The sequence below is a fragment of the Ctenopharyngodon idella genome, chromosome 2, assembly GCF_019924925.1.
Source record: "Ctenopharyngodon idella isolate HZGC_01 chromosome 2, HZGC01, whole genome shotgun sequence".
Classification (NCBI taxonomy): Eukaryota; Metazoa; Chordata; class Actinopteri; order Cypriniformes; family Xenocyprididae; genus Ctenopharyngodon; species Ctenopharyngodon idella.
This window is the reverse complement of record NC_067221.1, coordinates 9,698,620-9,726,557: the sequence shown is the minus strand read 5'-3', so window position 1 is coordinate 9,726,557 and position 27,938 is coordinate 9,698,620. Positions and strand designations below refer to the sequence as shown.

At 36.9% G+C, this 27,938-nt stretch overlaps 3 protein-coding genes across 6 annotated transcripts in view; 1 reads left to right on the top strand and 2 right to left on the bottom strand.

Moving 5' to 3' along the window:
• The window catches only part of nrbp2a (nuclear receptor binding protein 2a), a 33,715-nt gene extending 25,522 nt beyond the window's left edge, over positions 1 to 8,193 (bottom strand). The window contains exon 1 of one of the 3 annotated variants that reach the window (XM_051881939.1): positions 7,632 to 8,193. In XM_051881939.1, coding sequence (XP_051737899.1) covers positions 7,632 to 7,751 — 120 coding nt within the window. In that variant the 5' untranslated portion in view covers positions 7,752 to 8,193. Of the gene's footprint in view, positions 1 to 265; positions 302 to 7,631 lie in introns of those variants that run through there. The other 2 variants (XM_051881950.1, XM_051881968.1) reach the window with 2 other exon arrangements.
• Positions 1 to 27,938, bottom strand: part of bfsp2 (beaded filament structural protein 2, phakinin) — a 45,707-nt gene that overhangs the window by 14,175 nt on the left and 3,594 nt on the right. Inside the window, exons 5-8 of one of the 2 annotated variants that reach the window (XM_051882011.1) lie at positions 27,740 to 27,868; positions 27,420 to 27,655; positions 27,144 to 27,229; positions 25,902 to 26,073 (exon numbers count right to left, since the gene is read on the bottom strand). In XM_051882011.1, the coding sequence (XP_051737971.1) occupies positions 26,030 to 26,073; positions 27,144 to 27,229; positions 27,420 to 27,655; positions 27,740 to 27,868 (495 nt within the window). In that variant the 3' untranslated portion in view covers positions 25,902 to 26,029. Of the gene's footprint in view, positions 1 to 25,901; positions 26,074 to 27,143; positions 27,230 to 27,419; positions 27,656 to 27,739; positions 27,869 to 27,938 lie in introns of those variants that run through there. The other variant, XM_051882019.1, reaches the window with a different exon arrangement.
• klhl18 (kelch-like family member 18) lies at positions 14,826 to 24,629 on the top strand. Its single transcript, XM_051881926.1, has 10 exons — positions 14,826 to 15,071; positions 16,728 to 16,858; positions 16,961 to 17,101; positions 18,502 to 18,700; positions 18,794 to 18,954; positions 19,300 to 19,436; positions 19,531 to 19,753; positions 21,054 to 21,158; positions 22,446 to 22,557; positions 22,656 to 24,629. The coding sequence occupies exons 1-10, from the start codon at positions 14,937 to 14,939 to the stop codon at positions 23,040 to 23,042; spliced, it is 1,731 nt and encodes a 576-aa protein (XP_051737886.1). The 5' UTR covers positions 14,826 to 14,936; the 3' UTR covers positions 23,043 to 24,629.

Below are 27,938 nucleotides of genomic sequence, written 5' to 3'. Positions count from 1 at the left end.
TACTGCTATGGACAGGCTATTGTCAATGTGTATATATATACACATACATACATACATACATATATATATATCCAACTAGGGCTGCCCCTGACTAAATTTTTCCTGAAAAAAATGCAATCGATCGCGCCGGCGCCTCCATGTCATGCTGGTAAATGCGGCATACTTTAGCTTCCATACCCCGCACAAACACTTTAATGTGCTCCTAATAATAGTGCACATTTATCTAGGTTAACATTAGAGCAAGCAGCCATGTAAAGTTACTTACATGTTTCAAATGATAAGCCATATTTGAGGTCGATGGATGATGGGCGAATGTTTGGATTTCCTGCCCGACATACTGTAATTACCACAATGACCAGCCATTAAAGATCTGTCCCTCACGGACTGCATGATTTCACCACTTCCTGTGGAGTTTTTTTTCTGCGACAAACCGACTAATAAAATTTTGGTCAACTAAGCCTCTTCTAGTCCATTAAGGTTTAGTCGACTATTAGGGGATAGCCCTATATCCGACAAAATGCTAAATCACTAACATTAAAATAAGGCTATTTATTTCTGCTCTCCTAATTGTTATATTGTTAGTTCAGTTGCATTTCATTATTTGCATTTACCTTTGTTTCCTGCTTTCTGTTTCCCTATCAGAACAGACCTGCAGCAATTTGTCACAAACCTCAGTTCAGAAACACTAGACAAAAAACCCCATAAACCTGCATGCTACTATGCAATTTCCTATTACATAGTCATGTCAAAGGAAGTACAGTGTCTTCTTGAGAAACTTTCAGTAAAACACCAACATTGACGAGAACTGCATCATGAGATCAGTGGGTTGGCAAGGCTAATTCATTAGCAATGTGCATTTAAAGACAACATTTACCACGTCCTGGTGAATGTGCTTTCATTTGTGTTAGTGTGTGAGAGTCAGAGACAGAAAGACGTTAGAGGAGGAGGGAGACAGAGATGTTATGCATGCTGAGCAGAATGACTAAGTGTACGCAGATTTGTGTAAGTGAGGGTGCCTGTAACTCAAAGCCGGTTGTAAATGCAGGCGCAGCCATGAAAAGCACTTGCCTCTGGGACAATTTAACAGTCACAGATCTAACTGTTAGAACATTTCATTAGCGTTGCTCATTAGACACAGGTGAACTTTAGTCCTACTGAGCTTCCTCACAGGCTAATTATTCTCTTCCTATGCTGATGTCCTTCAGAAAATGATGACTGGGCTTTTTAGTCTCTGGGATGTGGCTCATTTAGTTCAGACAAGAAACCTGTTATCTGCTGAGATTACGACAAAGCGCCGATGCTGACTCATGTGCACACTTTTCGCATTCTCTGTCTAATTAAATTCCCTTAGTTTCAATCCATTGATTTATGTAATCTGTAATCCAGCACGCTCCTTTGGAATGGATTTTTTTATTGCAGCGTTTAAACATTAGAGAAGACAGCTGATAAAAAAGAATTGGTGAACATTTCACACATTATACAACAGTTACTAAAGGTCCTCGTAATAAAATTATTACTGTTAACAGGTCAAAAATAGACAAAATATCTAGACATATGGTGTTTAAAATGTAAGGTAATCATTTTAACTTCTTGTTTATTGAACAACTGTATGAAAGTAAAAATAACTATACTGTTACATACAGCCATGCTGATAGTTGACACCACAATTATGAGTTTTGCTAACCTAATTCCAGATGCGTATTAATGTATCAGATGAAACTGCAAAGATAAGTCTTATGAGAAACAGCAAAACGGTGGAAACAGCTGCATAACAAAAGTCTTTAAGAGCGATGCCAAGCTGGTTGTGATCATAGAAATCTCTTTAATAATGACTCTATTCAGCTGCCTCGATTACTGCTAAACTTGAAAACGTATTAAACAGTACCGATAAAAAGAAAGTTAGAATAAAAGCTAATTGAAACCAACAATGGACTCGATTTGGACTCGTTTGTATGCATCATTCCCATGTGAAAAATAACATGCCACTGCCAGAAAACATCATCGCTCGCCCATCTGTCCACTGAGTCATTTTCACCTCAGGTTTCTCATTCACACACATGTGCTCGGTGCTAATTAAGTGTAGAAATTGAACTGTGGTAAACGTCTGCTCAAAAAACGGTTTCCCAGAGGGGAAACATTGTCTCAGATGTTTCACCAAAAAATTAAATTAAATTAAATCAAGTTTTGATTGTAGACTTTTTTTTTTTTTTTTTTTTTTTTTTTAGATTTTGAGATCTCCTCTGTAACTCATGAAGACTCAAGCCTTTTTCTCAGGAGAAACATCTGAGATGAATGAGACTTCCATTCTCAATTCCATCACCATTTAATGTTGTTGGTCGAATAATTGAGATATCAAAGAGATTTTTTTTACTATCGGGTGTGCTACAAGTAATCTGCAAGTAATGGTTTGTTCAAGTCCTCCTTGGAAGCTAGGAAGTTCGTATTTACGAGGTGGGATGTCGTGTTTACGTCAGCTGGTGCGTTCAAGTTACTTTCGTTGGAGTAAGATGGCGGTGTGCCTTCGCTTAATAAATTACACAAAATACAGCACTTCTACTTCTAGAAAATGAAGAACAAGGAATGTGCATCAGGTGTGTTTAGCTTTTTTTATGTTTTTAATTAATTAATTTATGAAGCCACTGTAAACTTTATCGTTACATATTATATTGTTATATTATGCTATCATATTTTGTGCAGGCAGTTAGCTTACTTCGTTGTAAATAAAAAAGCCTGACAATGTCACTGCTAAATACCTTTAAGTATTGTGGTATTCCACCATGTTTCTCACTGACACGCCCCCAACTCATATAGATCGAGGCTTAAAGAAAATCCCGAACTTCCCACTCGTATTTACAACATTGTGGTGGCGTTCATGTGCGTTCAGCTCGTAAATACGATCTTTCCGACATGACTTGAACGCACCATAAAAATAATTGCAGAACTTTTTCCATTGATTAAAAATATTCTAAATATTAAAATCTAAAAAAAAAAATGGAGGGTTCTCTATTTATTTATGTAGTTTTTTTTATTGTCATTTTTTGAATGTAGTAAGTAAAGTCCACTTTATTAAACAAACACAGCTAGTAATCCAAATGTCACAAGGTTGAAACTGTCGAAACAAACATTAATGCCAGAGTTTTGCAACTACCAAAAAAACTCCCAACATTACTTTTTTTTTTTAACTTTCTAAGTGCACACTGAAGCAACCTGCAGAACAGAGAGTGTGATCAGTGTTGCCAAGTCTGCGGTTTTCCCGTGGAATTGGGCTACTTTTACACTGTTTCCTGTTGCTATGGTCTACTTTTTAGTCCGCGGGTTGAAGCAACACCAACCGAAACTCGGTTTGTACTCCCCCGGAACGTGATTTTTAACAGGGAACCAACCCACCTCCCTGGAACCGCAATTGGGCTAGTTTAGGCCATGACTGGGCTGGTTTTGTTACGCAAACCTGGCAACCCTGGCTGTGATGCATGATCTTTGTCTCTCCATTTCAATGTCAGAGTCATTGAGAAAAGAAAACATCCACCACAAACAAAACTTTTACTCTTGTTGTACAAGCATGTCTGTCCATCTCTTAGCCAACACATTGCGCTTTGGCACCATTAACAACACTGACGCAATAAGAGAGTGAGACACATACTAATAACATTCTTGCACTTACAGGCTATTCACGAGGAGGAAATAATTACTCGTTGTGTTCCAGCCACTTTGTCCCACTGTTTTTAGCCAATTTTGCATCTTTATTGCTTTTCACAATCAAGTGTCAAGGAAAAAGAACACATAATCCGCACCGTGTTGAAACTCACATGGCTTGTAAACATAAAATGGAAAACTTTCACAAATATGCACATAAAGTGTGTATTATGTTTCATGCTTTTGAGTACACAGTAAAAAACAGGTATTTCAAATTAAACAATTTTGGTGGCTTAACTTAAGCACAATTGTTTGCTTATTTTATTAGTTTTAATTAAGTTACTGTTACACAGTAAACACAAAAGTTGTCATAACTAAAAATATAAAATTGTCCTAATAAAAATGACTTTAAATATCATGTAATGTAATATAAATCATTTTAAAATATTATATACTACCTGCTCATCAAAATATTTATATACTATTTATATGCTATTTACATTTTTATATAATTTTGAGACAATTTAAACAGTTAAAACAATAATACAAATTTGAGTTTAGTTGCAACTAGTCAACTTAAAAGTCTGCATGAAACGGAAGTTGTTGCAATAGTCTTTTCTTCCCTATTGCTATGTAAATCCAAGTGAAACGGCTTCTTGAACAAGAAAAGATGTAGGACGGGATTTTGTCCATCGGGAATTGATTGGATCGTTGTTGTTTGCTACTGCTGCGATCTCATGTGAGTGACAGGTTGCTCTGCCTGTCTGATAAAGGCGCATTTCTGTCCCTGCAGTAGGCTAAGTGTAAAACGCAGACTGACGTGAATCCACAGACTGGAGCGCCGGCTATGCCGCTGCAGTGTCGGAAGAAGAACGCACTCTTGTCCACCACAGGCCTGGTTCCACAATCAAATTACTGAACGTGCTTCTGAAATTAGTGAGGGTGCTCCAGTAAAGTGCAGATAAATTGTGTAAGGGTCAATGATGTGATGGGTCATTTTTTTGTCCAAAGGCCTTAATAATAATAAAAAACAAAGATAGGACATCCAAAGTATGTAAGGTAGTACAACTAGATCTCTTTTATCGAATCCAAAAGGTTTTAATTATATTTGCTACATATAAAGGTATTTTAAAGATTTTGAAGTGTCAAAAGGTCATTTGGTTTAACCATCCAAAGGCCAATACAGCCATTTCACTTGTGATTAAAATATCTTAAAATGTAATAAATGTATACATTTTTTTATTCTGGCATGATTTTATAACATCATATATCAACATAGTGCAAAATGGTATTACAATTATGTGTAGAAGTTGTTGCTTTGTCATGAGAAAGAATGTCCAGAAAAATGAATTTCATTGATGTCATTCAGAGTAACCAATATAAAGGGACCATTTTGGATCAAATCATGCGGTCAATATCATGTGACAGGATGGGATATCATTCAGACACCTGCAAAGGACCACATGGTCATGAAGCAAAGTAATTTACTCTCTCTTATGAATTTTTCAAATAGTTATTTTCTCTTGCTCATACGCATGTACCGAAACATCAGGTCATTCGGTACAACCGCTATAAAACATGGAAAACGTAATATTTTAAAAACTTGTATTTAATATAAAATGTTTGATTGTCCCAAGCTAATTAGCTAACTATAAGCCTGTTAGCATTGTTTGAAAATATCGTCATTTGGTATAACCAAATGTGTCATTCAGTAAAACCGAAATTTTGGTTAAACCGAATGACTTTTTTGGTGACAAATTTTGTCCATCTTGTAAAAAAAAAAAAGACAAAAGCAGTGTTAATTGACTATAAAAACCACACAATCTCATTGTTAACACTTAATAAAACTTTATTTAAAAATTAATTATATCTCCATTATGGTTTTTTTACACTTTTAAAAACCTTATTTGTCAGTGACCCATAAGCAACAGCTCCGCTCCACCATAACAGGAATAGCAAAGTTATTACTTTTACAGATAGCCTAATTGCAGCATTTCAAAAATATTTTGATACTAAAATTTGAATATTTAAAAGTATTAGTCTGCATTTACATTGCTTAATACACATCTATTTTGACACATTTATGTTCCGTCGATTGCTACGGTTATTGCTACGTCAATCACTGCAATTTCCAGAGTGAATCCCGCATTTGTATGTGGATGTCACTTCCGAAACTTTGCAGTATGGAGTCGTTGGCCCTCTTAGCTGCACGAAAAACAAAACTTTAATTAAAATTCTGAATGGATTATATAACCTAGAAAGCGCACAAAGACCGCTCCCTTTATAATCACTAAAAAGCAGTCATTCATCTCGGTTCAACGCAATCTCACAAAATAATCAAATAAAGTAAATATGATTAAAGTAACCATATAAAATAATCAATGAAGCGATCTACACTGCACAATGAATCTCCTATTTACATCATCTACACTTTGATAAAATGAGAGGATTCGCGAGCATGCAAAACTCAGAACTGAACAAAAATTCCGGTGTGAGTAGAGCTGGGAGTAGATTTTGAGAGATGGTAACTTAAACACTTCTGATTGGCCATTGCATTCAAGAGATCAACAGATATGACTGTGATTGGCTACATTGCTCAATGCAGCAAAAACACACTGTTAATAGAAACCTTTGATGCTTTCCAGAGCGCAAACACACGAACTGGAGCATTTGCCAAATCTGTTCCACCAATATACTATTACAGTTAAAACTGAGGGTGCTCTTGTGTTCCACAGAACCGGGCCTGCTTGTCCAGAGACGAGTAAGTGAGAATTTCCACACATACCAAAGCAAAGCAAAACGTTTATGTGGAGAAATAGCCAAAACAACACAATATATTGAAAAAAAATTTTTAATGTTACAATTTTTTTTATTAATTAATTTTTGAATGGTTAACAATGTAGTTGTGACATCTCCGAAATTAGCTGAACAACATTTTTGGATTAATTACTAATTGCTATTGAAATGTATAAGTAAGCAAATATTAGCCTGAGTAAATATTAAAATGGCACCTCAATAAAATGTCAAAGTGAGCTAAATAATATTTATTGGGGCGGTGTTAGTCATATAGTGCCTAGTTGCCACCCCTCATTCTGCTCTTCATGGTTATTTTAAATGGTTAAGTACACTCTTAGGTAAACTTGATGACACAAGTACTTCCTCAGAGAAGAACATGCAATACCTAGTACACTTTACTTAAAATAGTCCAATAAGTATGCTTACTTAGAAGTCAAGGGTTTTCATGCTTCTTAAAAGTAAAATCAACCAACTAGATTTTACACTGCAGATGGATGAGGTTAGCATTAATTAGCATACAAATAAAGTTTAACAATTAGAACTACAAGCAGCACATGGTTAAAAAAGGAGGTTACCAGTTTCCAGTGTCCCGTACGATAGATACACTGAATGTGTGCCAGGACTGATAAGCTTTAGTTTACTGTATCTGTGACTTATCTCAAAGAAAGCCGAGATCACGCTTCAACACAAGCCAGAAGGAGATGAGCTGACACCTCCACGCCCATTTTATCTCAAACAACAAAAAAAGAACAAATACGATACACAAATGAATAAAAATAATAGTGACTTATACTATGAATGCGCTGTATTGGCGTGCGCGTCTGTACGTGGGCGGAGGGGGAGGGGCTGTGCGTAAACTCAAATGTTTACATTGAATCTCATACGAAAACTACAAGCAACACTTCTAAAATGACGTTAAATGTACAACATACTTGTTGTTAAAGCATATATGCATCGATTTACATGTTGTTTGTCATAACGGCCATTCTTCAGTGTGTTTAACCGCTGCAAATACTATAAACTCTCCATGTGGACTGGTATATCACGAGGACACCCACAACCACATCATACAGCGTTTTTTCATTTGCAGAGCCCTTTAAATACTTCATTAATAGTTAAATACACATTTAAGTATGATCCAGACGTCTATGCAGGATAATGACAGTGATGCTTCCAATATGTCCATTAACCTCGAGACGTACCTGCTCCCGTCGCTTCTGCCAGCGGCCGCAGGGGCTTTCCTCCAAGATTTCACTCTCATCTTCACTCTCCTCCTCTTTCCCCCCGGACCCCGATATGTTCTCTGGGACGGACATAGTCATTTTACCCTTGTGTGCTGCTTTGACGGCTCCTTTAAGACCAACTGAGCACGCAGGACCTCCTGAGGCTTGCAGCGATGTTGTAGCTGCAAACGTGTTTCATTGAATATAGAAGAGTGACGGATCCCGCTGGTCACGACTTCAAGTTACAGTACCGTCGTCAATCCCATATAAATACTGCAACAAGCAGTTAAAACGACACGAACCGCGAGAATCGTTTTAAAAGCGAGGCAAAACATTCACTGTTCTGGTAAATTTAATCCCATCCTTACGGATTCTCAGAAAAAAAGAATAAGGCTCCCGAAAGCAGACCTACGTGAGAGACGTGGGTCTCTGGACGTTCAGTCGCAGTCCACCCTACACATACTCAGTGTACTAAAGAGCCCGACCTACAGACATCATTTCATCTCCGTCCAGCTTTTCCTACTGGCTAGAGCTTTCTGAATTTCCTCTTTTTAATATGCTACCGTAAAGCTTAGACAATATGCACACAGAGAGATCCTTTTACTGTCCTGTGCCATAAAACTATTCAGTGCATGTCAGATTACTCAACCCCAGTCATAATTTACACAGTGCAAAGGGTGATTGGGCTATAAATGCCCTACACATAAAACAAAACAGTTTCAAATTTCAATACACGTTTGTGATGTTGATTTAACATGTCATTTAATACAATTTTGTATCGAGTTCCTTGGAAAAAATATGTAGAACCCTAGAGTTCTTGACTCAATTTTAAAGAAAAGGTTCTATATAAGGAGAAATGTCTTAAAGGGTTAGTTCACTCAAAAATGAAAATTCTGTCATTAATTACTCACCCTCGTGTCTTTCCAAACCCGTAAGACCTTCGTTCATCTTCGAAACACAAATTAAGATATTTTTGATGAAATCCGAGAGCTCTCTGACTCCTTAATATTTAACCACCACTTTCAAGGTCCAGAAAGGTACTAAAGACATCGTTAAAATAGTCCATGTGACTGCAGTGGTTCAACCTTAATTTTATGAAGCGATGAGAATACTTTTTGTGCACAAAAATAACGACTTTATTCAACAATTTCTTCTCTTCTGTGTCATTCTCCTGTGCTGTTTACGTTCAGCGCTTCCAGGTTCTACGTCAGAACGTAGACTCGGTATTGGCCGACGCTTATCATGTGAGCAGCACGACGCATGCGTGTGAGTAAAAAGTATTCTCGTCGCTTCATAACATTAAAGCTACAATATGTAGATTTTTTTGCCGCTAGACGTCGCCTATTCAAAACAAAGGCGTAGATTGATGACGCCGAGTTTGAGCGCGGAATCTTGGGAAATGTCGTCTTCACCTCACAGCCGGTGGAAAAGAATATCATATTAATAAATGCTGGGTGGCTTGTGCTGATAAATGGCATGCAATTAATTCTAAAACATATTGTATAATGGAGAAACATGTATTACTGTTACTAAAAATAAAGCTGCATCTGATTATGCTATGTTAGCTACTTGACAAAATAGTGTTTTTCTCTGAGGCATGGTAAAAGCATGGTACTCTCAGAAAATCAAGAGAACTAGATTTAAACAATAAGACGTGTTGAGCTATATAACAATAATTTGTTTTCTGTCTATAAATGTAACCAAACAGTTGTTCCCTTGTCTAATAAAACATGTAATATATTAAAGCGTCTTTGGTTTTTCCATGGTTTGTACAAAATAAAACCAGAAACCGAGGGTAACGCTGATATGACGGCATTGACAGGCGACTCCCAGACACGTCCCGTATCCTTGGTTAAAATTGCGATTTTCTCACGATTTACAAATAGTTGGAAACCTTTGGGATATTGTAAGTACTCAACTGAACAAACTATATATAACTGGCCTAGTGGCTTTTGGATATTTTACTGCAAAAATCTTACTTATTGTGCCTTTAAAGTTGGACCACTGCAGTTACGTGGACTATTTTAATGATGTCTTTAGTACCTTTCTGGGCCTTGAAAGTGGTAATTACGTTGCTGTCTATGGAGGAGTCAGAGAGCTATCGGATTTCATAAAAAATATCTTAATTTGCGTTCCGAAGATGAACGAAGATCTTACAGGTTTGGAACAACATGAGGGTGAGAAATTAATGATAGAATTTTCATTTTTGGGTGAACTAACCCTTTAAATGATTGCATTATACTTACATGTTTTACATTTTTTATTCTACTGATGGAGTATGTTTATGAGCTGTTTAATTCAATAACATTTAATTAAGATGAAAAATTATTAAAAAAAAAAAAAAAATTAATTACAACTAAATCCACAAAATGATCCCATAATGGGATCCCCTAAAATGGTCTATGTATGAAGCGCCTGACAGAACCCTTTAGATTCTAAATAAACATTTTCTTCTAAGAGAGTAAACTGTAAATGAGAAGTGTGTGTGCAGTGGGTGTAAACAGTGAATTGTGTATGTGATTTAGGCTTCCTCAAGTCAAGGCTTGCATGAGTGTTGTAACTAGTATTTAAATGGGATGACTGGGTTTAGACATGTGTGAAAACCTCCCACAGCCTCTTAATACCCTTTCTCAGGTCACATACAATGGCTCAAAAATGTATTTGGACACGTAAGCCCCACCTTTAAAAAAAACATTTTTTAACAATATATCAAACCAAGTGGCATTTTTGTGTGTGTGTGTGTGTGTAGAAATATAGCACAAACACACTTGATAAAAAGACATTTCTGTTTTAAATGATATAGATTAAACAATTATAGATATCTTATTTAAAAATAGGACACTTTGGACATTTTCTGGTTGTCAAATGTTAGTGAAACATGTGGTTCCACTGTCCTGTGGTTTCTCTGCTAATAAAATGTGAGATAAACTTTAAACAGTAGCCTACATGCCCTAGAAATGACCCTGAGACTATTTGTCTAAAAGTAAAATTACAGAATTGCTAAGAAAAGAGAAGTTAGTTCTGAGAAAAGGTCTTACATCATTTGTTTGTGGATGAATACAATTACATTTATACATTTTTAGTATACTAGTTTTAGTATTTAGTATATTAGAATTTAGTATATTAGGTGTCCAAAAGTGTCCACATATCTGTTTGGGGCGACTCACTGTGTAGCATCTCACACTCATTGACCCTTTTTACCTTTCACACTCTTCTTGCGAAATTCAATGAGAAGTTGCATAAGGCTATAGTCAGCAATTATACTTGAACATGGCCTTAATAAGCAATTGCACTTGAACACGGCATTAATAATTTTCTTTTATTGTATACATATATGAAAAGACTCACTTTTTACCACATTGTTTCTTCATTCAGTTCCTGAAAGTTTATTTTACCAAGCACCCCAATACCTACATCTGTTCTATTACTTTCTAAAAATTATTTGAAATAATCTTCCTTTTTTAGAGCTTTCTTAGAGCTTACTTTCTTAGAAAAGCACTTCTACTAAATTCCCCCTGAGGTAACAGCTCTTATACCTGAACAACTTATTTTTACTGCCAGTTAATGCCTGCCAGAATGACTGTCTGTTCTCTGTTTATTTTTGTAAATAGAATTTGTACAAACCTCCAGACATCTCTTACTGGAGATTTTGAGCCACCTGTTGGTGAAGTTGTGTAATTACACAAGACTACGAATATCTAATCAACGCTCTAATATTTGATATCTAATAACTGAACCATGCTTATCGATCATAGGTACTTGTGTTGGTTGTGTACAAGCTGTTTTGACACCTGAACAGGAAGAACAATACAGAAAATTTACAATAACCAAGAGGACACAATAAAGGTTATTTTAGGCAATTCAAAATCTATAATGTAACTTCTTGAACAATCATCTTTCCACACTAGTCACACACACACACACACACAGGACTCTAGTCTGGTCTCATATAGAGAGACATCAAAAGCTGTGCAAAACTTAACCTAAGCCATGATGTAGCTACATGTGAATCACATGAATAAGACCAGTACATCCACATAAATCTGATAGTAACCTTCGCTAATTTGAAATAACTAGCTAATAGAGTTAATGACAGTTATTTTTACCTTAAACCTTAAAGGGTTAGTTCACCCAAAAATGAAAATTCTGTCATTAATTACTCACCCTCATGTTGTTCTACACCTGTAAGACCTTCGTTCATCTTCAGAACACAAATTAAGATATTTTTGATAAAATCCGATGGCTCAGTGAGGCCTCCATTGCCAGCAAGACAATTAACACTTTCAGATGCCCAGTTCATGTGACTACAGTGGTTCAACCTTAATGTTATGAAGCGACGAGAATACTTTTTGTGTGCCAAAAAAACCAAAATAACGACTTTATTCAACATCTAGTGATGGGCGATTTCAAAACACTGCTTCGAAGCTTTACGAATCTTTTGTTTAGAATCAGTGGTTCGGCGTATATCAAAGTCACGCCCCCCAGTGGTGAACCATTAGGTGTGTTTGACATCGGCTGCAGCTGGATGCAACCAATTGGTAAGAGTAGCCGCTTGCAGGCGGGGAGGAGCTGAAAACGCCTGAAATCACATGACTTTGGCAGTTTGATACATGCTCTGAACCACTGATTCGAAACAAAAGACTTGTAAAGCTTCGAAGCTTCATTAAGCAGTGTTTTGAAATTGCCCATCACTAGATATTGTTGAATAAAGTCGGTTTTTTTTTTTTTTTTTTTTTGCACAAAAAGTATTCTCTTTGCTTCATAACATTAAGGTTGAACCACTGTAGTCACATGAACTGTTTTAATATGTGTTTATATGTTTAATATGTTTAATATGTCTTTCTGGGCATTGAAAGTGTTAATATCTAAATTGGTGTTCAAAAAATGAACAAAGGCCTTACGAGTGTGAAATGACATGAGGGTGAGTAATTAATGACATAATTTTCATTTTTGAGTGAACTAACACTTGAAACGGTGGTGTACACTCAGGAGGTTTGTGGTCTCCAGAAACCCCAGATAGGAATATGTGATTTTGTAACATAATCATGTCATTTTTAAACGCATTTAATATCACTTTTTAATTTAATTTAATTTTATTTATTTATTTATTTTGCCTAAATTATTAATGATTTTTACAAATGGGTTTATTTAAAGGTGCGGTATGTAGGAATGACATCCAGTGGTCGAAATAGGTACTGCAGTCCAAATTCAAAATATTGTTTGCCGCGCCCCCTCCTTCAAAGACGCGGGTTGCCAGCTTGAGGACACGCAACAAGAGGGAGAGCAATTGACAATGAAAGCCGAAGAGACTTACACACCGTAAGTTGATGAGTTGATTTATCTGTTTTAATATGCTGTCGTTCATAGAGATTTTTAGATGGATGCAGAAGCTTTTTAGGCTGGGTAGAATCTGCGATTCTCTGACCCAGTTTGTTTGCTGGTTTCCATGGCTGCAATACGCGGTGTTTTCCACCAACTGGCAACCTGTGATGTCGAAATACTATTGGATAAACTAGCAACATACAGTTTCGCACAGAGCAAAACAAAGACAGACATTCCAACACGGAATGCACATTGTATCATTGTTTTTCTGAGAAACAAGTAGGTGAACTTAGCATGTTTTAGGTGAACAAGTAGACATAATGGATAGCACTCGTCTCTTCGTGAAGGTGGAAAAACAAAGTTCTTTATGACCTGAGGGATTTCTTGTAAAAAGATTTAAAAGGAAAGAAAAGACGACAGTCGCCTTTTTTTGTCTATTTTAAGTTTTAATTTAAAATGTTTGTGATTTAACATAAAGCTTATGTTTAAATGTTTTGCCACTTGCGTAAGCAACGTTAAATATAAATCAAAAGTATTACTTTATATAAAGTAATAAATTGAATAAAACGTTTAAATGTAGTTCCAAACGTAGGTTCGGGAGAAGCCAGCGACAATTCTTCCAGCATCCCTCCTCCTCCACATCTCCTCCTCTATTTTTCTTACTCTCCCTCTATGCAGTACTGTTATAGGGGGGTTTAACTCGGAGCTTGAGCCGAGCCTCGGGTTCGAGCCTCCTTCGAGTACAGCAAGCTTGTTTTACCATTAACCATTCAGACTGAATGGGCAGGCGAACTTGTGAAATGTAGTGCGTTTAAACGTGACATCTATGAAATATAGTCGCAATGCTGACAAGCCATGTTCAGTAACAACTTTTGGATTTTAAATAAAAATAAGTAAATGTTGTGTTTGTGATAAACAGCCACGGATCAGTTGCGCACTGCAAACGCAGCATATGTGAATAGCGCGTGCTGCATATGTACTGCAAAGGCATGACGGTGGTGCTTCTCCGCTCTCCTCCGCAGGCCTCCCTGCGTTGTCTTTGGTCGATATTAACCAAAGTTTCATTTCGACAAAAATAATATCCAAAGCTTAAAGCCTAAATAATTACCTACGTGCACATGTCTGAATGTTTAACATGGTGCTGTAAATTAACCTGCTGCAACTGATGCTGTTGCCAATATGTCGTTAATCTGTCGTAATCACCTCGGGAGTCACGGTTGAGGGGAAGGAAAATCGAAAGGTTGATGGCTTTTTTTATTTGCATGGTTTTTGTTTTTAATTTAACTACTATTTTTAGTATTTTGTTACAATTATTGATAAAATATGCTATTTCTAATCATTTAAAAAAACATTTTTTTGATTTTTGGAAATCATCTCGCGACCCCTGCGACCCGCCGGGGGGTCCCGACCCCCACTGTGGGAACCACTGTGCTAGACGTGCTCAGTGAATACTGTTTTGTGCACTAATGCTAGATGTAATTACTCTTTTTATTTGTGTTTAGGCTATAATTTGTTAGGTGCTAATTTTGTATAGTTTCACAATCATCGGCTTTTTATACAACCCTTTGAAAGTAACTTGACTCATCAAATAAAGATTGTATCAATTACATCGTTTCATCAGTAGGTGGTGTCAAGTGACTGTTAAAAAAATGTATTTGTCTTTGAATCATTCAAGAGATTCGTTCAAAAACACTGAACCATCTCTAACCATCTCTTTTAAAAAAACAATTTATTCAGAATCGTGCAGCTCTAGTGTGAATATATGATCAGTGGTGGAATTGGTTGCGATGCAAGGGGCAACCGGTTAAATTTTTCCTAGGGCAGTAAATTGGCCAGGGCACTGTGAGCTGTATATGACCCCTGCAGGATAAGGAACTGACACCGCCGGTGGAGGGCACTCAGTAAAACAGCTCGATCTACGGCGTCTCGGTTTGGACAAAAAGTGTCGTTTCCAGTCCATCAATGACGATGGGTGACACGATTTTTGAAGAATTAGAAGATTTAATGCATTTTTCTGTCGCCGATTTGCCCGCTCGTGGATATGCAGTGATGGAGGAGATCCGACGACAAGGGAAACTGTGTGACGTTACCCTAAAAGTACTGTGCTTTTCTTTAGGGTTAATTTGCTAGTGAAATGCTAACCAAGTAGCACTGGGCTTTCAGCATGGTAGAGGCTAGTGAAGTACAGACACTGTTAGCAGAAGGAAGAGCTGTAATTTTCAAGTATGTCAGGTCGTTTGCTAATGTGTCTCATTTGCATACAAAATGTAGCTTTCTGTATTTTGTATCAGCTTTGAAGGCGATGTATTCTAGTGTTATTTAGTTAGCATGTACAGCTAACACCCTCATCAGCTGCATATAAGCTGGATATTATAAACTATTAAAGCACGGAAGAGGAACAATACCTCCTACTGTTATTGCTATTATTATTTTAACCGGTAGAGAAATTATAAACGGCTTGGGCTGTGAACTCGCCTTACATGGTCTGTTGAGTAGCTGTCATTTCCTCATATTTAATGTTTAACTATATTGTCAAGCTGAGTTTGATAGAAACACCTGTGAGAGCTGGATATCCAATATATCTTGAACTGGTTGGCTTATTTTAAGAAAGTTTTTTTGCAAGTTTCCCCCCTTTATTCGTTATTAGTTATTTTTAAAACTATTTTCCCCTCCCAAATAATAATTTCTATCCAATAAAAAATATATATTCGAAATTTTCATGACTTTTTTTAGTGAATGAGCTTTGTTGAGGAAATGAATTCAACGTTTTTTATAAATAATGAAAATAATTTAATTAAAATAATGATGTCAGTTTATATCTAGATTTCTGCTGTTTTAAAGCTTGTTTTAAATAATTTTGAGGCCCCATTGGAAGTGTGCTGAGGTCCCAGCACGCTGTTTGAGAACCACAGCTTCAGATTCATTATAATATGCCAAATTCAGCCTACTTTAAGTCAAGTTAAGGTTTATTTCTTAAAAGCACCTCAATGAAGCATGCAACAGTAATTGGAGGAACAGAAATGTTGTTTCTGTAGCTCGAGAAGAAAAGAAAGGTAGAATATAATAGAGACATAAGTGTTAAAAATGAAACATTAAGATATATACATTTGAAAATGTATGTTATATGAAAAATAAACAATGAAAAATGTTGCAAATTTCTCACGTTTTCTATAACAAAAAAAGAAAGAAAAAAAGAGGTGGTTTGCTGCTGCCTCCTTGTTTTTGAGTGATGTGTATATATATTTATAATTATATATGTTGCTGTATTAAGCACAATTAGTAGAAGCATCAGCTAATGAAACCTGTCTCTGATCTGCGGCTGTGCTTTAACTGTTGCATCATCAGCCCTTTATGTGGGTCACAGAGAGTAATAATCCTCTTTATCTTTTTCACCTGACCTGCTGTACGCATGTCTTTGCTGACTGACAGCTGGCTTATGGTACATACTACAGATCATGCTAAGGATTATGGTATATTTTCAGTATATCAGGTTTACTTAATTCGTCAGTGTTCCATTTTCCCCTCACATTTCTGCTTCATTTTTTAAAATTCCACTTGTCTGTTAATTTTTGCCGTAGAGAATGGATATACTTTGTGATCGTTTGGGTAGAGGGATAATAATGTTTCATTTGGAACCCAAAAATGCCACTGAATGTCACATTATCAACACTGAACCTGGACATTTCTGTATGAGATGTAAGTGTATGAGATGATTTCTGATCAAGATTTGTGCATCTGTCTGTGTGTATGCAGGTAGGAGAGCACAAATTCAGTGCTCACAGAATAGTTCTTGCTGCTTCTATTCCGTACTTCCATGCCATGTTCACCAATGACATGGTGGAATGCAAACAGGATGAGATCGTCATGCAGGGCATGGACCCCAGGTGAAGATACAAAACCAATCAACAATCAAGATCTCTAGACATAGTCTTTTTTTGTCTGTAAGTGTATGTTAATACATTCATCTCTGTTTTGCCTCTAAACAGTGCACTTGAAGCCCTAATAAACTTTGCCTACAATGGACACATAGCCATAGACCAGCAGAACGTCCAGGCCCTCCTGATAGGGGCCAGTTTCCTGCAGCTTCAAAATGTCAAAGATGCCTGCTGCTCTTTTCTACAGCAGAGGTACAGATTAAACAAATAATGATTTCTTCATAACATATAATATAGATATTGTAAGATATATATATATATATATATATATATATATATATATATATATACATACATACATACATACATACATACACACACACACACACAGAGTACTCTTCAAAAGTCTTAGAAAAAATAAGACTAAAAATGAGGATGCTTTCAAAAGTAATGTCATAAATAGATTTTAATTATCAATTAACTGCTATTAACTAAATCAAATTAATATTTGGTGTCACCCTTTGCGTTTAAAACAGCTTTTGTCCTAGGTACTTATGTGTGTGTATATATATATATATATATATATATATATATATATATATATACACACACACACAAACAAACATGCAGGTTTGGTGCGTACCTCGGTATTGAAGTCACGGTTCGGTACGGGTTTGGTAAACTTCTAAATCTTATTATAAAATTATTTTTTCAATTATTTTTCTACTCTGATTAATTTTTTAAATATGATCATTTACACAGTTACTGTCAACTTGTTTTCATGACAAATTTTTTACATACATTTAAACATATATATGCATAGATCATCTGTTCTTCTGCGCTTTTACTTGTTGTGGCGGTTAGCAAACAGCATTGCATTACCGCTCGCGCCCCCTTCTGGATTGGAGTGTGGATCCCCTGTGACTGACTGTATTCATTGTTTGACTGTATTCACCGAACCGTGACGCCTGTACCATGGCGGTTTGGGATGAATCAAATACATGTACCGTTACACCCCTAATATAAGGATGATGTGACACTGAAGCCTGGAGTAATGATGCTGAAAATTCAGCTTTGCCATCACAGAAATAAGTTACATCTTAAAATATAAATATAAAAAAAAAAAAACAGTTCTTTTGAATTATTCAAATATTTCACATTATTATTATTTTACTGTATTTTGATCAAATAAATGACTGCTTTCAAAAACATTAAAAATTTTACAGATTATCGTTTATTTTATGTCCACAAAAATAAACTATTATTTTATATACACATTATTAGGGCTGCACAAAATATTGCAATTTATCGCGAATTTTATCGCACACAATTTGGCAAAGGCTGCGATTATGCGCAGCTCTTGTCAGAGCTGTATGGCTCTTTGATCAGTAGTAAATGCTTCTCCATCTGAAAGCCAGAGGGCGCTCTTGTGCAGAAACTCCAAATATGCCCTGCCGCAGAAGTAGATAACACACGTCATTCCAGTATAATCAAATAATAAAGATAGGATCGAGTAATCGCAATCAGGCCGTTAAGTAATAACTGTGACAGGCCTCTTTCAGGTTATGGAGTTATAAAGATTATAAAAAGGAGATATGAAAGTGATTCATTTCATATACACAGATCATTCTAGACTTGCTCCTAATTTACAGGTTGCATCCAAAGAATTGCCTTGGTGTACGGCAGTTCGCAGAGACTATGATGTGCACTACACTTTACGATGCAGCCAACATCTTCGTTCACCAGCACTTTGTGGAGGTATCTTTGTCCGAGGAGTTCCTGGCCCTTCGGCCGGAGGAGGTGTTTGAGCTTGTGGGCTGCGATGAGCTCAATGTCCAAGCAGAGGAGCAGGTCAGATTCTAATGACTAACATAAAGTGACAATGTTTTCTTTAATGAGACAATATAAAATTAGAGAGAGCCTGATCCTCTTTGTTGTTTGTAGGTGTTCGAGGCCGTGCTTGCTTGGGTGCGACATGCACGTGAAGATCGGGAGCCACGGTTACCGGAGTTACTGTCTAAAACCCGACTGCCTCTATGTCGTCCTCAGTTCCTCGCTGACCGAGTCCAACAAGATGAGCTTGTACGCTGCTGCCACAAATGCAGGCAAGTTTCTTTTAGATAACTTATTCCCCATAAACATACTGTTTCAAATCCAAAATATGATATTTTTGCAGATACAAATCTACATGAAATACATTTTCAATACAATATCTAAGATTTGTACTTAAAATCAGCAGCGGAAGTTGCGATAATCTTTTCATCCATATTGTGATGTAAATCTGAGTGAAATTTCAAATGGCCCAAATGTAAATTATTATTATTATGTGGCTGGTGGCATTATTTAGTAATACTTTTGAAAGGATGTGGGGATTAATTATTTTTGGGAATTTTTTGTGCATTTCCAAAAGTATCCATGCATTAACATGCATTTGTCTTTTACTCTGACAGGGACCTTGTTGATGAGGCGAAAGATTACCATCTGATGCCGGAGCGACGGCCGCACCTCCCAGCCTATAAGACCCGACAGAGATGTTGCACATCCATCGCAGGTTTAATCTATGCAGTCGGGGGCCTCAACAGTGCTGGTACCTCCTCCTTCACACTGTCCTTTTAGAAAACTCATGTGCTAGTTACTGTCAAGTGTCAGTTTTTGTTAATGAGTCAGTGTTTTATGCACAGGTGACTCATTAAATGTCGTGGAGGTGTTTGATCCAATTGGAAACTGTTGGGAGCGATGCCAACCTATGAGCACAGCCCGCAGTCGAGTGGGTGTTGCTGTTGTGAACGGGCTCCTTTATGCCATTGGTGGTTACGACGGTCAATCACGGCTTAGAACCGTGGAAGTTTACAACCCAGAAACTGACACGTGGACCAAAGTTGCTAGCATGAATACTCAACGCAGGTAGGAAATTGTGAAATTTTGAGAGAAATACACTGATCATGCATAACATTATGACCACTGACAGGTGAAGTCAATAACACTGATTATCTCTTCATCACGGCACCTGTTAGTGAGTGGGATATATTAGGCAGTAAGTGAACATTTTGTCCTCAAAGATGTTGTGTTAGAAGCAGGAAAAATGGGCAGGCGTAAGGATTTGAGCGAGTTTGACATGAGCCAAATTGTGATGGCTAGACGACTGGGTCAGAGCATCTCCAAAACTGCAGCTCTTGTGGGGTGTTCCTGGTCTGCAGTGGTCAGTATCTATCAAAAGTGGTCCAAGGAAGGAACAGTGGTGAACTGGCGACAGGGTCATGGGCGGCCAAGGCTCATTGATGCACGTGGGGAGCGAAGGCTGGCCCGTGTGGTTCGATCCAACAGATGAGCACCTGTAGCTCAAACTGCTAAAGAAGTTAATGCTGGATCTGATAGAAAGGTGTCAGAATACACAGTGCATCGCAGTTTGTTGCAGATGGGGCTGCATAGCCGCAGACCAGTCAGGGTGCCCATGCTGACCCCTCTCCACCGCCGAAAGCACCAACAGTGGGCACGTGAGCATCAGAACTGGACCACGGAGCAATGGAAGAAGGTGGCCTGGTCTGATGAATCACGTTTTCTTTTACATCACGTGGATGGCCGGGTGCTTGTGCGTCATTACCTGGGGAACACATGGCACCAGGATGCACTATGGGAAGAAGGCAAGCTGGCGGAGGCAGTGTGATACTTTGGGCAATGTTCTGCTGGGAAACCTTGGGTCCTGCCATCCATGTGGATGCTACTTTGACATGTACCACCTACCTAAGCATTGTTGCAGACCATGTACACCCTTTCATGGAAACGGTATTCCCTGGTGGCTGTGGCCTCTTTTAGCAGGATAATGTGCCCTGCCACAAAGCAAAAGTGGTTCAGGAATGGTTTGAGGAGCACAACATGAGTTTGAGGTGTTGACTTCTCCTCCAAATTCCCCAGATCTCAATCCAATCGAGCATCTGTGGGATGTGCTGAACAAACTAGTCCGATCCATGGAGGCCCCACCTCGCAACTTACGGGACTTAAAGGATCTTCTGCTTTTTGGCAGCAAAAGGGGGACCAACACAATATTAGGAAGGTGGTCATAATGTTATGCCTGATCGGTGTATATTTAATATACTTTATTTGAAAAGCTATTTTGAAGCTAAATTGAAACCGTTTTTGCTTATATTTAAGTACATGTGATATATATCTGATGCTTTTGGTCTTTCTTCTCTTTCTTCTGCATTAGTGCGATGGGAACAGTTGTTGTTGATGGTCATATATATGTCTGTGGTGGATATGATGGCAAGTCCTCTCTAAATTCAGTTGAGTGCTATTCCCCAGAGACTGACAGGTGAGTCATACATTCTTTAGATAATGTTTAGAAAATGATTTGTATCAATGTAGGGCTGTCACTTGATTTATTTGTCAATCAAGTAATCAGCATTTTAAGGAATGGAAAATATTTTGTTGAAAAAAGAAAAAAAAAAAAAAAAGTAAAGAAGCCTTTAAATTACATATATCTATGTGACAATAATGTTTGGATCATAAATATTATTTTTATTACTTAGTAATACTACTAAAATACTTAATGTTATAGTATATGTGTGCCCATCAAGGCTGTATTATATTTCAAAAAAGACTAATAATAATTTAAAAAAATTAAATTTACATTAAATTAGTCAAAAAGTCCATTTTAATTTTAAATCTTTACTACCTTCTACTCTGCCTTATGATTATTACACTTTTACAGCACATTATTGAAATCTAATGCTTATTTAATCTTGGTCGAACTACATTGAATTTGAAAGGTCCTATCATACACTTCAAATATTTGAGCACTGTTTTATGATAGAAAGCCTAAAAGACCTGCTACTCTCTGTTATATCATTAATAATGATTTTGTTACAAGTATTTATTCTGTGTTTTATATATTTTTTGTTATTGCAGTATAACAGTTTATACTTACAGTGGAACCAAAAATTATTCAGACATTTTTGATATTTTTTATATATATTTTTATATATTTTTACTAGTTCATTTGTGTAAGTGAGAATAGCAAAATAAACTGTGACATATTATACCCAAAAATTCTTCATACAGTGGACTACTAGTAAAATTGATGATAAATTTGGAACCAAAAATTCAGACACTTTAACCTGACCATGTTTTGCTTAAGTATTCACTGACATAATTAAGATTAATTTTTTCTGACACAGTTTAACTCTGAGATCTTGTCATATTTTATTACCATTTTTTTAAACTATAGTGAATAAACTGTAATAATGAATCAAATGTTCAAGGTGTCTGAATAAATTTTGGTTTTACTGTATATGTCATGGTTTTAATTTAATTTTTCATGTATTAATATAATAATATTTTATGTTTAAAATAGCAAATTAATGTCATTAATATTATTTGTTCTATTATAATTTGTTTCTTTGTTCTTCATTTTATTACTGGCTGATTATTTGAATAATTACTTGAAGCAGTGTTTACTTATTACATCACGTTTATTTTCATAATTTAATTTAATATATTAATATTTAATGTAAAGTAAAGACGTGTTCAGTAGCAGCGTTTGCTGTGGTGATTTGGAATCAGAATGTGTCTGATTTTTTTGTGTGTCTTGTGCTACCAGATGGACAATAGTGACAGAAATGAGCGCAAGCCGCAGTGCTGCTGGTGTTACTGTGTTTGAAGGCAGAATATATGTTTCAGGTGGTCATGATGGTCTACAGATCTTCAACACAGTAAGTGAACATCATAATTCAACTGACAGGATATAAGTTACAAAATACAACAATATGTTAAAAGAATACTCCTTGTTGTTTCATGTCTCTGCCACTAGGTGGAGTACTATAACCAGCATACAGCATTATGGCACCCTGTTGCTCCCATGATAAACAAGCGCTGTCGGCATGGTGCTGCAGCCGTGGGCAGCAATCTGTATGTGGCAGGAGGTTATGACGGCTCTGCGTTCCTTAGTGGAGCAGAGGTTTACAGCTCAATAACGGATCAGTGGAGCCACCTAGTGGCCATGAACACTCGACGCAGCCGCATTTCTCTAGTGGCCAACTGCGGTCGACTCTATGCAGTGGGAGGTTATGATGGACAGTCCAATCTCAGCTCTTTGGAAATGTACGACCCAGAAATTAACCGCTGGACGTTTATGGCACCAATGGTTTGCCATGAGGGTGGGGTAGGGGTAGGCTGTATACCTTTACAGCCCACTTAACGCCACAGTCTCCCTCAGCCCCCCCCCAAAAAAAAAAATGTTTGTACTGAGTAATCTAACAAAATGCACTCATGATCCTTGCTTCACATGTTTGCATCAGAGGTACCATTATTCAGGCTTTTATTCTTAGAAAAGCCTAACGCAGATATGCCAGTACACCTTTAATGGTGACATAATCCTGTTCTTTTCTTCTGACAACCAAATGTAGGATTCATACATGCATTCAAAGACATTCACAACAAATGGGCCACACTTCGGCTAAAAAAAACGCACTTTTGCACTGTTAACAGATAGCGTGTATTGTGGGCCCATTTTAGCACCAGTTGTTGGATAACATCATCATGTACACATATAAATTTGTCATTTTTATTCCTCTAAACTGGAAGCCAACTTAGATTTCTAGACAGGTGAAAGTTAACCACTGTTAACCCATGCCATAATTGGGAGAGTTTAATCAAGTAGGTATGATTAATGAGGATAAAGCTGTTTTTAATTCTATTTTATCAAGATTTTTTCATACTTAGAAGTACTAATCGTATTTTATTTGGGATATTGCTCATAATGAATGTTGCGGTTTTGCAGATCATGATGGAAATTTAATGTGAGCGAATGACCTCTTAATGTGTCTGCGCAAAACATCTGCTAGATGTGCCATGACTTTCCACTTTACATGAGAATATGTATTGATTTTACCACTTTATTAACTTGAATTCTCTTAAATTTGAAAGAAAACAGGTTTTTAGTGTGTAGATCTTTTCGATTTTGGGATTGCCGATCACCAGCTCTGTGTACTGGATGGATGGGTTGTTATGTGCCCATCTAATCCTTTTTTTTTTTTTTTTTTTTTAATTTTCTCTCATATTTTTGAGAATCAGCACACATACCAAAAAGAGGGAGTGTGAAATTGACATTAACTGACAAAGTTAGAGAGGACTCTTGTCAGATATGTGCTTTCAGGATTACTCACTATGTTGAAGTTTGAGTGTTGGAGATTTAAATAGAACGTTCCCTCGTGCTTTGTGCAAAAAAATGTCCAAATTATGGTTTATGACTGTATAGACGTATACATTTTTAACTTAATGCTTTTAATTTCAAATAACACATCTGAAATTAGGATTACTGACTGTGAATTTTTAACACGGTTTATATTTTCTTTCTCATATTACCAATACTGCATTTCTCTGCTGATTTTATTTTATGATTTATTTTGTATTAACTTCTAATTGTGATGCAGTATTTCTACTTTTAATTTATTATTAGCTGTAATCGTTCTTCTTTTTGTAGCATTGCACATTGTAGTTTATAAGTCACATAAATGCAAATCAAGTTTACGTTTTACAGAAATCTAATATATATATATGAATCACATTTTCTGTATGTGTTTGAATATATTCCTCAGCTACCTCCGTATGAGATGGGAGAGCTCAACAGGGACAAATATCGAGTCGGTCGCCCTGGTGTCTTTTAAAAACATTTCCATTTAACCTGAAGGAATGGCATTAACTGAGATCTTTTGTGTGGGACTAAAACATTCTTTTTCACATAATTCTTAAATGTCTTAAATAAACATTGATTTTATGGACACAATGCCGCCCTGTGCCGTAATTTTCCCTGTGACGCACAACAACTTTGGGTCACACCCTTTGAGTGGTGTTTTAATTGAACAGACGTGTGCCTGTTCACTGTTAGTATGAGAGTGAAGGATGACTGGGAACATGAAAAGAGCCCTGCTGGTGGTGTTGCTGCTCATCTCTGTGCTGAACTTCTCAGCTGCTTTTCCCATGGAGCCACTTCAGAAGGTATATTTAAGAATCTTCTTTTTTAAATGGGAATAAACCCAAAACGTATAATTAAAACTGGTTATATTGAAAAGAATAACAATAACTGATGCTATGCATTTGTTTTTCATCTTGCAGACACCTCTACTGGCCCAACCATCAGATCCACAGCCATCAGAAAGTGTAACACTAGGAAACTCACAGGTGAGAATTGTGTTTTGTGATGTGACACAATCAGACCTATTTGTTCATATGTAGAAAATTACAGCTGTGCTGATGTTCACAGGACGTGAGGGTCAGCAGTCTTGGATTCCGTCTGAAAAGAGCGAATTCTGCTAACACAAAGAAACCGGCCCGTTACTGTGCTGGATGCTTCTCAGTTATTGGAGACCCAACGAGACCGGAGAAATGAAATCTGCCATATCCAAATTCAAAGAAACATGTATACCTGCATAGTTCATATACCTAAACATGAATAACATCCAGTTTCTGTGGGAAAGGATAACTTGTTTTTAATCTCTTTATACACCTATATTTTAGTATACTATGTTAGACTGTCATTTCTTAAAATTTTGCATGAATTTGCACTTTTTTTTAATATAAAACATTCAATGCGTTTTTAGTAAACTGCTTAAAGTAGTGTAAATGTGGGGCTGTTTTTCTTGGTTACCTATTTGTACTAGAAATGTCAGTCAGCTATTGTCTTTTGTTATAGCTTTGCGTTTTTTCCCATGCATGCAGTAAACTTGCTATTTGAGGATTTCCTAAACAAAGAAATGATAGTTCAGAACGATAACATGGATTTGAAGTAACGTCTAAGTGGCTGTTTCATAGACGTGTCATTATAACCACAAGGTGTCATTATCGTGTTAAGGAGCTTCAGTTTTGACCATAGTCAATTATTCAGATTTCCCACACTGTCATTTATGGCTTTGGTACCCGTGGGAGTAAAACAGAATATAGGGATATCAGAATATGGAATCATAGAGGCTAGAAAAGCCACCTCAGAGTCTTTGTATATAAAATCTTCAGCTAAATGCTAAATAAAAATGAATTGAAGTCAATGTTTCATGAGTGCATCTTCAATTTGTCTTATATTTTATTTATTTCTTAACCTGCACAGCAATCATGTAGTCTATAGATGCTGAAAAATACAAGTAAGGAGAAATAAATGAAAATCAAGATTTTTGCAAAGATTAATGAAATATTTCATTCATTCTTTCCTTCTTCTGGGGCATCAGGAGCGTTAGAACCTGACAGAGGACATCAAAATGTTTTGTTTTTTAATCTCCAAAAAGCCTTGATCATCTCTTCATATTTTCTACAAAACATTATTATTACTGTTAAAGGATTAGTTCACTTTCAAATGAAAATTTCCCCAAGCTTTACTTGCCCTCAAGCCATCCTAGGTGTATATGACTTTCTTCTTTCTGATGAACACAATCTGAGGTATATTAATAAATATCCTGACGCATCCGAGCTTTATAATGGCAGTGAACAGGACCAACGAGTATAAAGCTCAGGAAAGTGCATTCAACCAAAGTGAAACGTGTAAAACTCTCGCAGTTCAAAAAGCTTATGCTACGTCCTACGCCTTCCCTATTCAGCTTACGAAAAAAGATTAATGCGATGTCAGTTACGCTTTCTTCCTAAGTTGAATACGGAAGGCGGTCTGGCGGAAGCTAGATATTTTACTTTATGACTTCTTAAATATGGATTTTTTTTTTTTTACACAAACGCATCGCTTCGCTTCAGGAGGCCTTTATTAACCTTTTTAACATTTCGCTTTGGATGGAGGCACTTTCTTCAGCTTTATTCTCGTTGTTCCCGTTCACTGCCATTATAAAGCTCAGATGCATCAGAATATTTATTAATATAACTCAGATTGTGTTCATCAGAAAGAAGAAAGTCATACACAGCTAGGATGGCTTGAGGGTGAGTAAAGCTTGGGCTAATTTTCATTTGAAAGTGAACTAATCCTTTCAGCTTAATATTCACACTACACTCTAAAAAATGCTGGGTTTAAAAACTCAAATGCTGGGTTTGTCCATATTTTACCTCGGCCGGTACAGTGGAACACTAACAGGTTAAACATTTCAATAAATGTTAATTTCCAACCTACTTTGGGTTCATTTTAGGTGAGCAATATAGTAATTTTTAAATAATAGTTGAGTTAAATAAAACTATCCACCAGGTTGGGTCAAACATTTAACCCAACTGCTGGGCAACTTGGGTTATTTTTAACCCAGCATTTTTGGAGTGTACAGTCAGATCATTTACGAACTATATTTTGTATATAAAATATATTCCATTGAAACGGTACCTTCCGTCTGTGGACAGCTTTGTGTTTCAGATGTGGAAGATGTGGGATCAATTCGTCCCTCAGGTACTGAAGAACCACCGGGGAACCTACAGTATACGTACAGAAAACATTGTGGTTACATTCAATATCCCCTGAGAGATCTGTCTGGGATCACAGAAACTGACACTAAGGAAGGGTTTCTGAGAATTTAAGACTTTTAAAGGAACAAGGAAGAAGATTGAATGAAGACTACAGGCCTTGTCCTCCTGTCATAAGCAGATTGAAAATGAGCCTCACGTTGTGGAGTAGAATCTGCTCTCCTCTCCGTCCAGGATTCCGTGATATGTTCCGATCTCCAGCTCCAGCTTCTTCCTGTTGTTGAGCAAGGTTTCATAGTCCCGACGCTGCTGCTCAATGTCCCCACGGACGTCTGAGAGCTCAGCCTCCAGCTTTCCGATAACAGAGCCCAGATTTTGGAGCTCAATGTCATGCCAGTGTTTAGCATCTTTGAGGGCATTCTCCAGGCCTCGTTTCTGCAGGAATCATACATAGTTCAGTGAATTGAATATTGTTGTGCTTTATGATTTTTGCATCACACTTTGAGAAGGTTGTCCTACCAGAGCTCTAATAGACTCAGTCTCGGCCTGCAGACTCTGAATCTTGCACCCGGCATCATTGCATTCTGTCTTCAGACTCTCAAGCTCCTCTTCTTCTCGACTCAGCTTACTGTTCACACTCTCAGCCTGCTGTACAATCACACAGAGGGGTTTTCATCTTATGACAGGGATAATGCTTGGTCATTTGGTCATTATCGCA

Coding starts and splice junctions, on each gene's coding strand:
- klhl18 (XM_051881926.1), top strand. CDS start 14,937: ATGACGATGGGTGACACGATTTTTGAAGAATTAGAAGATTTAATGCAT. Junction 19,754..21,053: donor AGCATGAATACTCAACGCAG/GTAGGAAATTGT, acceptor CTTCTGCATTAG/TGCGATGGGAACAGTTGTTG. Junction 21,159..22,445: donor TATTCCCCAGAGACTGACAG/GTGAGTCATACA, acceptor TTGTGCTACCAG/ATGGACAATAGTGACAGAAA.